Here is a 13,845-nt window from a genome sequence, read left to right on the forward strand (position 1 = left end):
TCCGCACAGCGGCTTTTAAGCAGACAAAAATCAGTTCGGGCTCTTATCATTTCATCCCCTGAATCTATTCCTACTTCTTTTGCTATTGAGCGCCATCTAGCGATCACTAGGTTTCATCGCATTAAAATGTTAAAAAACAAACAGGAAAAAAAAAAAAAAGTCCACAGAAAAGTCCTAACAGGCCCTCAGCCCCGGCCAGACCAAACGAAGCCTGAGTTCCAGCCATACTGAACTGAAATCCTGCCCTAGGACGGGACCCGATTAAAGGAGATGCCTCACTTCCGGTCTAGCACGTGAGTGTTAGGACCGCGCAAGGGAAGGGGATAGTGAAATGGTAAAGAATGATGAAGAAAAGGGCAGAAAGACAATCAATACTCAGCCCCAAGGATGCGGTACAAGTGACAGGACGATCTGGGGGGAGGGGTGGGTGCAATGAACCGGAGTTAGTGACAGGTGGGCCTGAGACCCTCAGAGCACTGGCGGGAAACAAGAGTCTATTTTCAGGCATGAGTGCACTTGGGACCAGAAACAGAGGGTTGGAAAAAAGACAGTCTTGGACCATCAGGAACCTATGGATTTATAAGCTGCTTGATGACCTGGATCGTAATCTTTTTTAACTATAACTGTAAAGTGATTTCAAGTGTCCTCTGCAGGCAGGGGGTATTCATTTAAATGCGTTTTGATCACATGATATAGGACTGAGAGACCACCTCCCTCAGTCAGCAGCTGGGAATACTTTTCAAGACCTTTGAAATGCACACCAAAGACATGATAGAAGCAAATCCAGGGGAGAAACTGTTACATAAAATGTGCATGCACTGGAAATCTCAAAATGATCCAAGCCCCACATGGCAGCTCCATTACCACAAGTCATGTTCATTGCTGTCACATTTGAACAACAGAAAGAAATGTGGAGCCACCGTCTGTCAGACTGTGCTTTCTATAAGGGAAGCTTTCTGCCTCATGAAGGAGCAGTGGCAGATGAGGGTTTTGAGCTTGCTTTAGTTAGGAGATTAAGGTTCAGAGGAAAGCCTTCCTGGACATCTGATTTGTAAACCAATGAGACTGGAGATGCTGGCGAGTTTCGCCTCCCCACTGCTCTCTCCCTCGTCCCTATTCACCCCTCCAAGCCCTGAAGGGCCTCCTGGAAACCCCATATTTGAAACCACTAAAATGATGTCAAAAGCTGAACATGTTAATCTTGGGTCATACTACCTAAAATGGGCTTCAATTTCCTTACCTGGGAAAATGAGGTCAGCACTGTCTACTCTGGAAGATTATTGTGAATATTAATGAAGACACATGTTTAAAGTGCCCAGCACAGTGCTAAACAAACAGTAACCCTCATTACATGTGCGCTCCCAGTTCATATAGATAATTGCCATTGTTCTCCTGGCGAAGCTGGAGGCTCAGGATCATGATTTCTGAGGCCAAGTCAGGGACAAGGCCTGAAATGAAATGACACCAGTGTTCTGACTATGTTTGGAAACCACGTGGGAAGCCAAGGACCAAGTGCCATTATGAACCTGGACCTTTCCCACCTGCTGCAAATGAGGAGCTACTAACACAGTCAACTCACTGAGTGCCCTGGGCTGCCTCTACAGAGAGATTGTCCAATTTGCTCTGCAGAAGAGCTATCCACATGGATTAAGGATAGAATATTAAGTCATTTTGCTAGCAAGCAGTTATGATAAGCCCAGAGGATGTCCCAAATCATACTAGGTGTTTGCTGGGTGTGGTGCAGGCTTATAGAGAAACCTCTTGGGAGTATGCACCATCAAAACAATCTATTTAAAGGGGATTTAAGTAAACCCAGGAGGCTAAGGCATCATGAGGCCCTCACTTCCGCAAATCCACACACAACCTGATAGTGACTTGAAAATATCCTTCTAGAAAATGGCAGCTAATTGTTCTCTTCCTGACCGGCTGCTGATCTCAAGTCTTGTCCTCCCTTTTTCCATGCCACACACCACATTCAGAACAGAGCATTTTAGGTTGTTGCTGCATAATGTTGAGATTATTAATCTTGACCAAATCAAGAGCAAAGTGCAGGAAGTTTAGACCAATTTGTTCTGCGCATGTCCCGGGGAGTTATGTTAAGGAAGAGGCAAATAGTTGTGTGGTCCACTCGTGAATGAGTCCATCATTCTAAGGAGAATGAAGAATGAAAAAGAAAGGAAATAACAACGTAGGGAAAGCTTTGCTTAAGAAACTTCTACTAGTTAAACTTTCATCCATCGTAGAACCATCTCTCCTCTTCTATGGCCCTGCCTCTGCAGAATCAGCCTAAAGCCCAAAGTTGTAGGTGTCCCTCAAAGAATGATATGTAAGTAAAGAGGGTCATTTTTACTTATGAAAAAAATTTTTCATACATTTTTAAGGTAATAGGAGGGGACGCAGTAAGAGTTGCCTCACAAATTAATGTAAATATTCGTCTCTTCTGTTACGATTCTAATTAACTGAAATTGCCTTTACAAACCATGGCCAACAGCTCCCCCTGGAACTCTTTCCTTCCCTGGAACCTGTCCTCACACAGTCCACAAGATGGGGGGGCCGGGGGAAAGGGGGAGGACTTGAGCGCAAACAGCCTTGATCTTGGCAACATTCAACCTCACTGAGTCTTGGCTTCCTCATTTGCAAAGTGAGCAAACTAGTGGAGAAGGTCTCCAAAATACCTTCTAGCTCTAAAATTCTGCCTCAAATGTAAGGTTTTAAATATGGATAAAATAAAAATCTAAAGCAATTAGCTGGACTGGAATTCTTAATACTAAAGAGTTTGAAGGGCCAATTTGGTATTTGTTGAATGACTGTCTTAGGACCCAGGAAGACGTACACAGCAAACCAAAACAACTAGGTGACGTGAAGTCTTGTACTGTTCTGTAGGCTGGTCCCAAATAAATGACATGGGAGAAGCAAGTAATCTATAAACTAGGTGCATTTATTTGTCAAATATAGCCGATTGATGGCCCCCAGATTTGGATAAATTCATTTCTCCAGTGTTGCCTTACTGTGTTCTGTTCAGCTTTTCTGGTACATAGACATAGACTATGCCTGGCTGGGCTGAAGGAAATATTGGTAAAACAGAAACATTGGGCTTGCCTGGTGGCGCAGTGGTTGAGAGTCCGCCTGCCGATGTAGGGAACACGGGTTCGTGCCCCGGTCTGGGAAGATTCCACATGCCGCGGAGCGGCTGGGCCCGTGAGCCATGGCCGCTGAGCCTGCGCGTCCGGAGCCTGTGCTCTACAACGGGAGAGGCCGCAACAGTGAGAGGCCCGCGTATCGCAAAAAAAAACAGAAACACTTTTTTAAACAGGAAACTCACCTGATTATCACACATTTCCTATTACTCTTCAGAGGGGTAGACTCGGTGCATTCAGTCTGCTTTCCCAGGTAAATCTATTTCTCCACTGCAGAAAGAGGGCAGTGGAGGCGCTGACTTTTCCCTCCTGGCCTTTGCTTTCAGGACTGCAGTCCTGGCTGTCAAGTTGCTGACAGCTGTTGTTTATTAAACCAGGCCCTGGACATGAAACACCTGGGTTGTCAGGGTAAATCTGAGTCATTTTCTAAACAGTGACAAGGACCCCTTCGCATGGCCAGCTTTAGAACTGTGAGGCAGGGAAACCCGTTCGCATTAGCCAGGCCTGGCTGTCCATATGGACCCTCAAGTTGCAGAGAAATACAACTTTACGTAAAAACGTAGCAGGTCTACTTTGCTGGGAGACCCCAAAGTATGTTTTCAAGGACCTGCTCTCGCCCTCCCTCCGCCTGGGCTGGTCTAGCCAGCCCCCTCGCTCTCATTTTCCACCACGAGGGGGCGCTAGATCGGGACAGTGAACACGAGGGTCCGTGGAATTCTCGCCCCACAAGCTGCACCCCACACACCTGCAGGGCTTCTGTGGTCAGTAAACTTGGCAAAGCGGCTGACTCCAGCCTTCACTCGGAGATGCGCAATAGATATTCGCTTATTAATGACTCTAAGAGGTTTAAAAGTAAAAAGAGAAGGGGGTGCAGCTGGAGGGAGAGAGAGTCCAGGGGAAAGAGAGAGAAACCGGTTATGTTTATTTCATGCAGCATTTAAAAAAAAACTTATTTAGCCACCAAACCTATTTTTAACATAAAACTTACTAAATCCTGCTCAGTTGGAGTTCTGCAAATGTTCCCGCTTGGGAAATACTATACCAGACGATCACGGAAGCAATCCTAATTCTGAAACTTCTAAGATCTATTTACATATTTTCTAAAGCACAAGTCTGATCACAGCCCTCCCCTGCCCCCAAATCTTCCATGGCTCCCACCTGCCTGTAAGGTCCAAATTCCCTAGCACGACATTCAAGACCCACCGGAGCTTGGCCTGAACGTACCTCTCCAGTCTCAATTCCCTTCCTCCGTGTGCACGAGTCTCTGCTCTCCTCCATGCTGGGCTTCCCCTGCCCCCTCCTCACATGGCAGTTGCTTTCCCACCTCTGTGCCTCTGCTCATGCTGGGTCCAGTCGGAGTGCCTTTCCTAGTCGTTGCACATCAAATGCAACCCACTTTAGACACACAGTTCAACAGTCCCCTCCCAGATAGCTCTTCTCTAACGTATCCTCATAGTGAGAGCCCTTACACTAGACAAGATACTGGGCTTCTTGTGTAGAAACATCTGTGTATATGTCTTATTGTCCCCTAGGGCTCTTGAAAGAGTGGCTTCATACCCGACTGCCTGTCCTCTAGTTCCTAACACACAATAGGGGCTTATTGAAATAATCTGAAGGGTAAATGGCTGATGTGATTCAACAGGAAACCTTCCGGGCGGAAGAGAACAGTGGTCTGGGGACCAGAGGCCTGTTCTGGTTCTGCCATCAGCACGTGGGGACGTGGGCCTTCTGCTTCTCCGCCCGAGAGCTCGGTAGGCTCAGCTCTAGAAAGACAGGGAAGGGGCTGGCAGGGGCCACAGGCCTTCCAGAGCTAAATTGTCTGAGATTCTCCTGATTTGTACTCCACCTTACAAAGAACTTGAGGCAATCTTACAGAAATAAGAATAGAGTGAAAGAGAACAATTGATGACAAAAGAACAGAGACCTGAGGTCTGTTTGAATTTTCCAAAGGAAAGAACCTCTCTCGTGAGGGCCTTAGGGATCACAAGAGACTGAGAAAAAGAGATTTTTTTAAATCAAGAAATCATCCTGAGTTCTCAAAACTGTCCATAAATGACTATTTTATTACTTCTAAGGTATCTCTCATCTTAAATATATAAGATCACCAATTCATCTCTGCAGAAAATGCTTGCCTTTAAAAAAACCTAATGAGGCTTCCCTGGTGGCGCAGTGATTGAGAGTCTGCCTGCCGATGCAGGGGACACGGGTTCGTGCCCCGGTCCAGGAAGATCCCACATGCTTGCGTACCGCAAAAAAAAAATAAAATAAAAAAACCTAATGAACAAAAAAAATTTTTTTGAAGTATATTTGATTTACCATGTTTTCAGGTGTACAGCAAAGTGATTCAGTTATATATATATATTTTTTTAGATTCTTTTCCATTACAGGTTATTACAAGATACTGAATATAGTTCCCTGTGCTATATAGTAGGACCTTGTTGTTTATCTGTTTTATATATAGTAGTGTGTATCTATTAATCCCAGTTCATCCCTACCCACTCCTTCCCCTTTGGTAACCATAGTTTATTTTCTATGGCTGTGAGTCTATTTCTGTTTTGTAAATAAATTCATTTGTATCATTTTTTTAGATTCCACATATAAGTGATATCATATGATATTTCTCTGTCTCACTTACTTCACTTAGTATGATAATCTCTAAGTCCATCCCTGTTGCTGCAAATGGAATTATTTCATTCTTTTTATGGCTGAGTAATATTCCATTGTATATATGTACCACATCTTCTTTATCCATTCATCTGTCAACGGACATTTAGGTTGCTTCCATGTCTTGGCTATTGTAAATAGTGCTGCTATGAACATAGGGGTGCATGTATCTTTTTTTTTTTTTTTTTTTGCGGTACGCGGGCCTCTCACCGCTGTGGCCTCTCCCGTTGTGGAGCACAGGCTCCGGATGTGCAGGCTCAGCGGCCATGGCTCACGGGCCCAGCCGCTCCGCAGCATGTGGGATCTTCCTGGACAGGGGCACGAACCCGTGTCCCCTGCACCGGCAGGCGGACTCTCAACCACTGCGCCACCAGGGAAGCCCTCAAGTATCTTCTTGCCTTAGAGTTTTCGTCTTTTCCAGATGTATGCCCAGGAAAAAAATTTAATTCTCTAATACAGTGGTTATCAAAATGTGCTCCCCAGGTCAGATACATCAACATCATCTGCATTAGAGAATTTTTTTAATGTTCCCTTTGTTAGTGCCTTAGAAATACAAATTCTCTGTCCTCAAACTTCCTGCATCAGAAACTGTGGGGGGGGGGCAGGAGTCTGTTTTAACAAGGCCTCTAGATGATTCTGATGCACACGAGTTTGTGCAAAATTATGTTTGGAGCTAAATATGTTATGACGTGTGTCTATAAACTCATTTATCAAAGATACAGAAATGTGTGGCTCCCTTTTCTCTCCACTCTTTTCTCACTCTTGTACAACTCACTCCAAAGTGGGGTGATGGGGCTTCCCTGGTGGCGCAGTGGTTGAGAGTCCGCCTGCCGGTGCAGGGGACACGGGTTCGTGCCCCAGTCCGGGAAGATCCCACATGCTGCGGAGCGGCTGGGCCCGTGAGCCATGGCCGCTGAGCCTGCGCGTCTGGAGCCTGTGCTCCGCAACGGGAGAGGCCCCAACAGTGGGAGGCCCGCGTACAGCAAAAACAAAAACAAAGTGGGGTGATGGCAAATCTATGTGGTCCCTCATCTCTGACTTCTGCAGGATCCACTGCTCAGGCGTCCCTGCACCAATAAAATCTGCCCTGTTTTTTACAGCTGATCAAGCAGACCCCTGCAAATTCCTGGCCTGTGGCGAATTTGCCCAGTGTGTGAGGAATGAGTGGACCGAGGAAGCCGAGTGTCGCTGCCGAGCGGGGTACCCTGGGCCCTGTGCCTCCGGAGAAGACTGTGACGACACCCCAGGGAAGGGAGCGCCGTGCAGGTGGGTCTAGCACCGCGACACTCAGACCCAAGAATTAGTCACTCAGGCTTCTGAGACACCCATCATTAGCATGAATTCATGCAATCCCGTAAAGCCATGGTTCTCAAACTTCAGTGAACACCGGAATCTCTCAGAGAACCTGTGAAAGCACACATGGCTGGGCCCTGCGAGGCTGTTTGTGATTCGGTAGGTCTGTGCAGGGCCCAGGTACGGCTGCTGCTGGTCCCAGGACCACACTTTGAGAACCATTGGCCCTAAGCCTTTCTGCAGGATTTCATTAAAGCCAGTAAGGGAAGAAAAAAGAGGCTGCATCAACTTTAAGACAGAACACCACGTGACCTACTACCTTAATCCGTGTCTATGTGTCTAATATTTGAGTTTTTCCCTGGTTGCAAACACATTAGCTGTCATCATAAGAAAGCTGAAAAACATAGAAAGTGATGAGAAGGAAGACGAAAAGCCTGTATAATTCATCATGTTAACTGATGTACTTCTTTACATAGAATTTTCCAAAGCAAAATGGAATTAGACTGGCTTCTTTTAGAGTCAGCTTTTTTTACTTAGAACATTGTCCCATGTCATTAAATATTTTCTGTAGCATCATTTTTTTTTAAATTTATTTTTGGCTGTGTTGGGTCTTCGTTGCTGTGCACGGGCTTTCTCTAGTTACGGCGAGCGGGGGCTACTCTTTGTTGCGGTGCGTGGGCTTCTCATCCTGATGGCTTCTCTTGTTGCAGAGCACAGGCTCTAGGCACGCAGGTTTCAGTAGTTGTGGCACACAGGCTCAGTAGTTGTGGCTCATGGGCTTAGTTGGTCCACGGCATGTGGGATCTTCCCAGACCAGGGCTCGAACCCGTGTCCCCTGCATTGGCAGGCAGATTCTCAACCACTGCGCCAGCAGGGAAGTCCCTGTGGCATCATTTTTAATGTTTACATGGTAAGCCATTCTCTAGATATGTTATACGTTGAATCAGTCCTTCACTTCTGAAGCTCTTTAGAAGGAGGAAAAGGAAGTAAGATATAATTGGCCTTCTATTCACAAACTAGACTTTAGGGCGTAGGTTGCCTTATGAACAAACAGGGAACCCAGTGGGTCCTAATTCTTCAACAAGTCCTGTGTCACCCAGTGAAGCTCTGCCTGGGGGACCTCTGTCCTCAGAAGTCTTCTCCCGAGCCTGTCCCGAGCTTCCCCAGTCCTGAGCTTCCAATCACACACTCTTGAACATTTCCTCCACGAGGATCACCTTGACGCACGTCTTTATTAGATCATCCTGTTTTTGTCACTGTCCTCTTATTCATTCTTGTGGCTGCTGTCCCTAATTTCCCACCAGGGGCACTTGTGGCCAGCTGCTTCCACAATCGACAAGAAACAAGAGAGACTGAGCCCTTTTCTTGATGAAACATACCCTGTTCCTTTAAAGTAGTAACATTTTAAAGACCATTATCCAATAAGAGTTAAGAAGCAATATTCTGGAGTCAGACAAATTGTGATTAAAATGTTGGCTTAGCAATTTACTAATCAGGTGACGTTCAACAAATTTCCTAACTTCTCTAAACCTCCATTTTTTTCATTGGATAGTGAGACCAATAAAAAACCCCTGTTGGGTTGCTGCAGCAGGTATATGAAATTACATTTATAAAGCTTCTTAACAAATAACATAAAACACAGAGTATCCGTTCAGGTAAGGGAAGATTATGATGATGCTGTCAGTTTTCTCTGAGTTAATCTCAATCCTGACAGAATTCTTTATGGAATTTGACATTCTGGTTCTAAAGTTCCCCTGGAAATAAAAATGTACAAGAGAAAATCTTAAAGTACGATGGTGGGGAGGCTGCTCTATAAGATAGAAATACATAAAATAATAATATTTAAAGCACTTAAGATAGACACAGACCTAGACGATAGATCAACAGAACATATATAAGCCCCAAACAAAGCCCTATATATCAAAGAATTTATTTTAACAAGCATTTCAAATCAGTAGGGAAAGTATAGACTTGTCAATAATGATTAGAGTACACCTGGCCTTCCATTTAGAAAAATAAAATATTAGTTTCTTACCACACACAAATCAATTCAAATCAAAGATTCAAACCTAAGATTGAAACTATGAAAATATGAAGAATTTCTTTTATATTTCTATAAATTAGGCTAAAAAAAGGCTTCCCTAATAAGACCTCAATCCAAGAAGACATTTTCCCCATAGGGGAAAACACACCATAAATAAAATTAACAGATAAACAACAAGGTGAGAGAAAAATATTTACAACTTATAGACAAAGGATGAACATCCGTACTAACAAGCGCTCCTACACATCAATAAAAGGCGAACATACTAATATTAAAATGAGTAAAGAATATAGAGGCAAGTTCATAGAAGAAATCCAAATGACCCGTGAAACATAGGAAAAGGTATTCAATCTCACAGTAATTAGGGAAATCTAAAAACAATGAGGATATATCATTAGCTACTCATGAGTTTGGCAAGAGGTCAAAAATATCCAATGTGGGTAACATCAGGGAAAACTAGTTCTATCAGGCATTGCTGTTGGGTGTATTAATTGGAAAAACATGTTTTCAAGAGAAATTTGTCAATATCTATAAAATTTTAAATTTGACTCAGATACTCTACTGTGTAAATAATTGTTTAGACAATTATTCCTACAAAAATCATTGCACTTTGCAATGTTCACAGTATCATTGCTTTGAATTATGAAATAATTGCACAGCCCATCAATAGGGGAACAGTTAAGTCCATAGTGTGGTATATTATTCACTGTGGAACATGGCAGTTAAAAGCGGTAATATAGTCTACTGGAACTGCCATAGGAAAAGACCAGGACATTTCATTAAATGAGAAAAGTAAATTTCAGGATAATAGATCCTGTTTACATAAGATATCAATAACAAAAATATGTACTTATAAGTATATTAGTTTCAATCGTATTGCATTGCCATGTTGCCAGTTAGAAATCATCAAATATTGACAATGTTGTATGATTCAATCTAATATGTAAGTAAAAGCATAGCAAATATATGGAATAATAAGTATCATTAGCTATCATTCCAGTTAACAATGGAAAGGAGCAGATTTGGGGTCCAAAATTTTAATAGGGCTAATGTGTTTTCTGTGACACTATTTATAATAATGAAAATCATTTCAAACATAGGGGCCAGATTAAGTAAATGATGATAAAAGTGACATGTATAAGGAGGTTTTAATAATATGGAAGTACTTGTTTTAACTACAGCAAGATCACAAGTTTGCTCTCATTGTACACCTCAGATGGGGCAGGGTAGCGGGAGGTCCATTTTTTTTGCCTCTAGAATCGATTCCTATTTCCCTTTTTGAGCCCTTTCTCCACTGGATAGTAGGGGAGGGGGAGATAAGAGAGGGAGAGCTTGGAGTTTAATATAATCCAGTCCAGTTTTTAAGAACTCCATGTGATTAATAGTGCAAGCAATCACTTTAGGCAACTCAATTCCCTTGGTATATTTAGGCTCAAAGGTCCTCTCCCATTCCCCTCTCTTCTCCTAGGTGGTATCTGGATGTATGGCAGAGCGGGGTTGGCCCTCTTTGTCTTACAAGATCCTTTGAAAAGTTTCCATTTCCATTGTCCCCTCACCTGTGATCTCTTAGTCCTGACTCCAGGTTTTTTGTTTTTTGTTTTTTTGGCTGCATTGGGTCTTCCTTCGTTGCTGCGCGGGCTTTCTCTAGTTGTGGCAAGCGGGGGCTACTCTCCGTTGCGGTGTGTGGGTTTCTCATTGCAGTGGCTTCTCTTGTTGCAGAGCACGGGCTCTAGGCACGTGGGCTCAGTAGTTGTGGCTCAGCGGCTTAGTTGCTCCTCGGCATGTGGGATCTTCCCGGACCAGGAATTGAACCGTGTCCCCTGCATTGGCAGGTGGATTTTTAACCACTGCGCCACCAGGGAAGTCCCGGCCCCTGGTATTCTTGGAGCCTCCAATTTGCCCAACCAGGGCAAGTAGGAACCCAAAATGCTACCTTAGCTGGTGGTAGGAGGAACAAGGAACTTGTTACTCAACCTCTTCAAACCACGCGTCTCTCCTCACTCTTCTGCCTTCTTCCTATCAAGCACTAGGGCCGGACAGGGTTTCCCTCCTTCCTACAATAATACGCTCCTTCCCCCTTTCCTTGATATTATAATGGACAGAATGTTGAGAGAAAGAAAAGAGTTTACTGAGTTTACTGATAAGGGAACATATCTCATAAAATATCTCACAAATATTACACCCATTTTATAATGTAAAGTGTGAAAAAGCAAGGTGCAAAATGTTTATACAGTATCGTCAGAAATTATATGTACATAGAAAAGTCTGGAATTGTATACATCAAATTTTAAAATAAACTTTTTAAAAAGTTTTTTTAAAACTGTATGAACAAAGTATTATTGCAGAGTTGTTTTCCAGTAACCATAACTCAGAATTTGACTTTAAAAATAACTCCACTTCTTGCAAGATAAAGTTGTCACTCATCTTTCCCGTGAGCTTTGTCCATTCCTTCTGAGACCACTGCCTATGAGACAGTAAAGCCAACTGGAAGGCAAAACTCGGGGCAGAGGTGGGCTGGTGCACAAAGCATATCTCCTCCAACTCTAATGGAGGCACCTGCAAAAATACGCTATTTTCATTTGTCCTAATAATTTTAGAACTAAAATAGTAGAAAGCCATAGTTGCGCTTAATGTTGATAAGCCCAGGAAACAGGATATCTTGTGTTTGCTTTCTTTTGCAGGTCACCAGATCAATCTAGAAACCAAGTGTATGAAACTAGTGTTAAAAAGTTCCAAAATCAGCAAAATAACAAGGTAAAATCCCATTTTTATATGTTGGTTTTAATTACTGAATATAAATTTTGAAGGAAATTAAAAACATTTCTGGGCCTGACTCTTAAATAGAGATAAGAAAAAGCAGTTTTCCTTTATTTGCCAAGCTTTTTTATTTAGTATTTTCAGAGGGAAAAAGGCATTTCCTGGTACAAAAAGTATAGAGACAGGGGCTGGCATTAACTGAAATGTGTAGACAAAACAATAAAATAACAGAAAAAATCCAAGTATTTTATAATATTCCTAACCTTTTCTTTTAAAATATACATGCAATTTATCAAATGCATTTCAACAACACTGAATTTCTCATAATGATTTATATTCCTGGAACTGAGTAATTATATATATAGACATATATATATATATATAATATATACGTATATGTAATTATCTATATACATGTATATATATTATATATACACATGTATATGTATATTATGTATGTATATATGTATATATTCTTATAAAGTGTTTTTATTTCAAATAATCAGCTAAAGGAAAAATATGAAGAAACATGATTTGTGAACAATGAGTAACCTCAAAAATTCCTAAAAGTTCATCCTCAGATAAGTGTTCCTTCCAGTGTCCTAGATGTCTCTTTCAAAATATTCGTCCATTCAATCAACTTTTTTGACTAAATTTTATTTTACAAAGGGAAATAACTTATCCAATAAGCAGGTTAAATATAGCCTACATAGAGCTTTTTAAATAACTTTTGGAAAAATACCTTCGATAACTTTTAGCCTAAAATTACCTAGTTTCAAAAATTATAACTAGTCTTGGATGGTAAAATTGGGTGGTAATCAGCCAGTGTCCACTCTACCTGAGGTCTCTCTCTCTCTATAGTGCTAGATGGAAACAATCATGGCAAAGTTTGCAGTTGAAACTAGTCATTACGGTCAACATACACTCCAGAAGGATACTGAGGCCATTACACCAAACGCTAACCATAAGTTCATGTGTCCAAGTGCACACAAGGAATAATGTGTGCCATTTTGACTTCCGGAAACAAAGAAAATTGAGAAGACAGAAAAGGTTCAGACTTGGGCCATAAAATGACAATAGGACACAGGATCTGATATTAATAAAGTGCCCAGGATGAAGCATACACCAACTGAATCTGGAAGTACCAGGTAGAATTAGGAACTACGTTTCAAATGAGGAAGCAGCTTAGAGTAATGATGTCTGCTATGGTTGGAAGGGAACATGTTGACTTTGATTCACAAATGATTTGCCATCCCTGCTTCAAGACAGTGATTCAGTCTGAGAAGATTTAAGAAGGATAGTAGGTTTAAGAATTCTTAGTAGGTTGTAAAGTTAGGAATCTTTCCCACCTTTCAAAGAATATATCCTAAATGGCAAGCATATTATCTCATCTACCAGCAGAGGTAATATTGGAATGAACCATTCATTGGTTTGACCTTGGGTGACATTTTTTAATCTCTTAAAACTATTTCTCTTCCAGGTAACCAGGAAAAGAAATTCTGAATTACTGACCGTAGGATATGAAGAATTTAACCATCAAGATTGGGAAGGAAATTAAAAACTGAAAATGTACAAATTATCATTTAATCTATCGCAAGAGAGATGGCTTGTTTCTCAAGGAAAATTATATCCACTCTGTCAAAATTCTGAAAACATAGGCAGGCATATCCACTGGTCATCGATATCCAGGCACGTAGTCAACACTGAGACCCAGGACACATCACATTTCAAGTACAGAAGAGTCATGTACTTGAAGACCAATAAATTCTGGAAAAAAAGCAGCTTATTATCAAAATCAAAACCACCACCAGTAAAATGTAGTTTGGTTATTCCTCAGTGATAATCAAGGTGATAGCAAACGAGCTTTGTGTCCAGCTGCCCTTAAAATATTGTTCACAGGTCATTTACAACAAGTGCAAATTATTATTTGGGGGCAGGGGGGTGGGATAT

At 42.0% G+C, this 13,845-nt stretch overlaps 1 protein-coding gene across 2 annotated transcripts in view; it reads left to right on the forward strand.

Annotated features, from left to right (window-relative positions):
* Window positions 1–13,453, forward strand: part of IMPG1 (interphotoreceptor matrix proteoglycan 1) — a 94,433-nt gene extending 80,980 nt beyond the window's left edge. For both annotated transcript variants that reach the window (XM_004270100.3, XM_012533128.3), the window contains 3 exons: window positions 6,902–7,067; window positions 11,820–11,892; window positions 13,376–13,453. In XM_004270100.3, coding sequence (XP_004270148.1) covers window positions 6,902–7,067; window positions 11,820–11,892; window positions 13,376–13,453 — 317 coding nt within the window. The remainder of the gene's footprint in view (window positions 1–6,901; window positions 7,068–11,819; window positions 11,893–13,375) is intronic.
* The last annotated feature ends 392 nt before the right edge of the window (window positions 13,454–13,845 follow it).

The sequence above is a fragment of the Orcinus orca genome, chromosome 12 (genome assembly GCF_937001465.1).
Source record: "Orcinus orca chromosome 12, mOrcOrc1.1, whole genome shotgun sequence".
NCBI lineage: Eukaryota > Metazoa > Chordata > Mammalia > Artiodactyla > Delphinidae > Orcinus > Orcinus orca.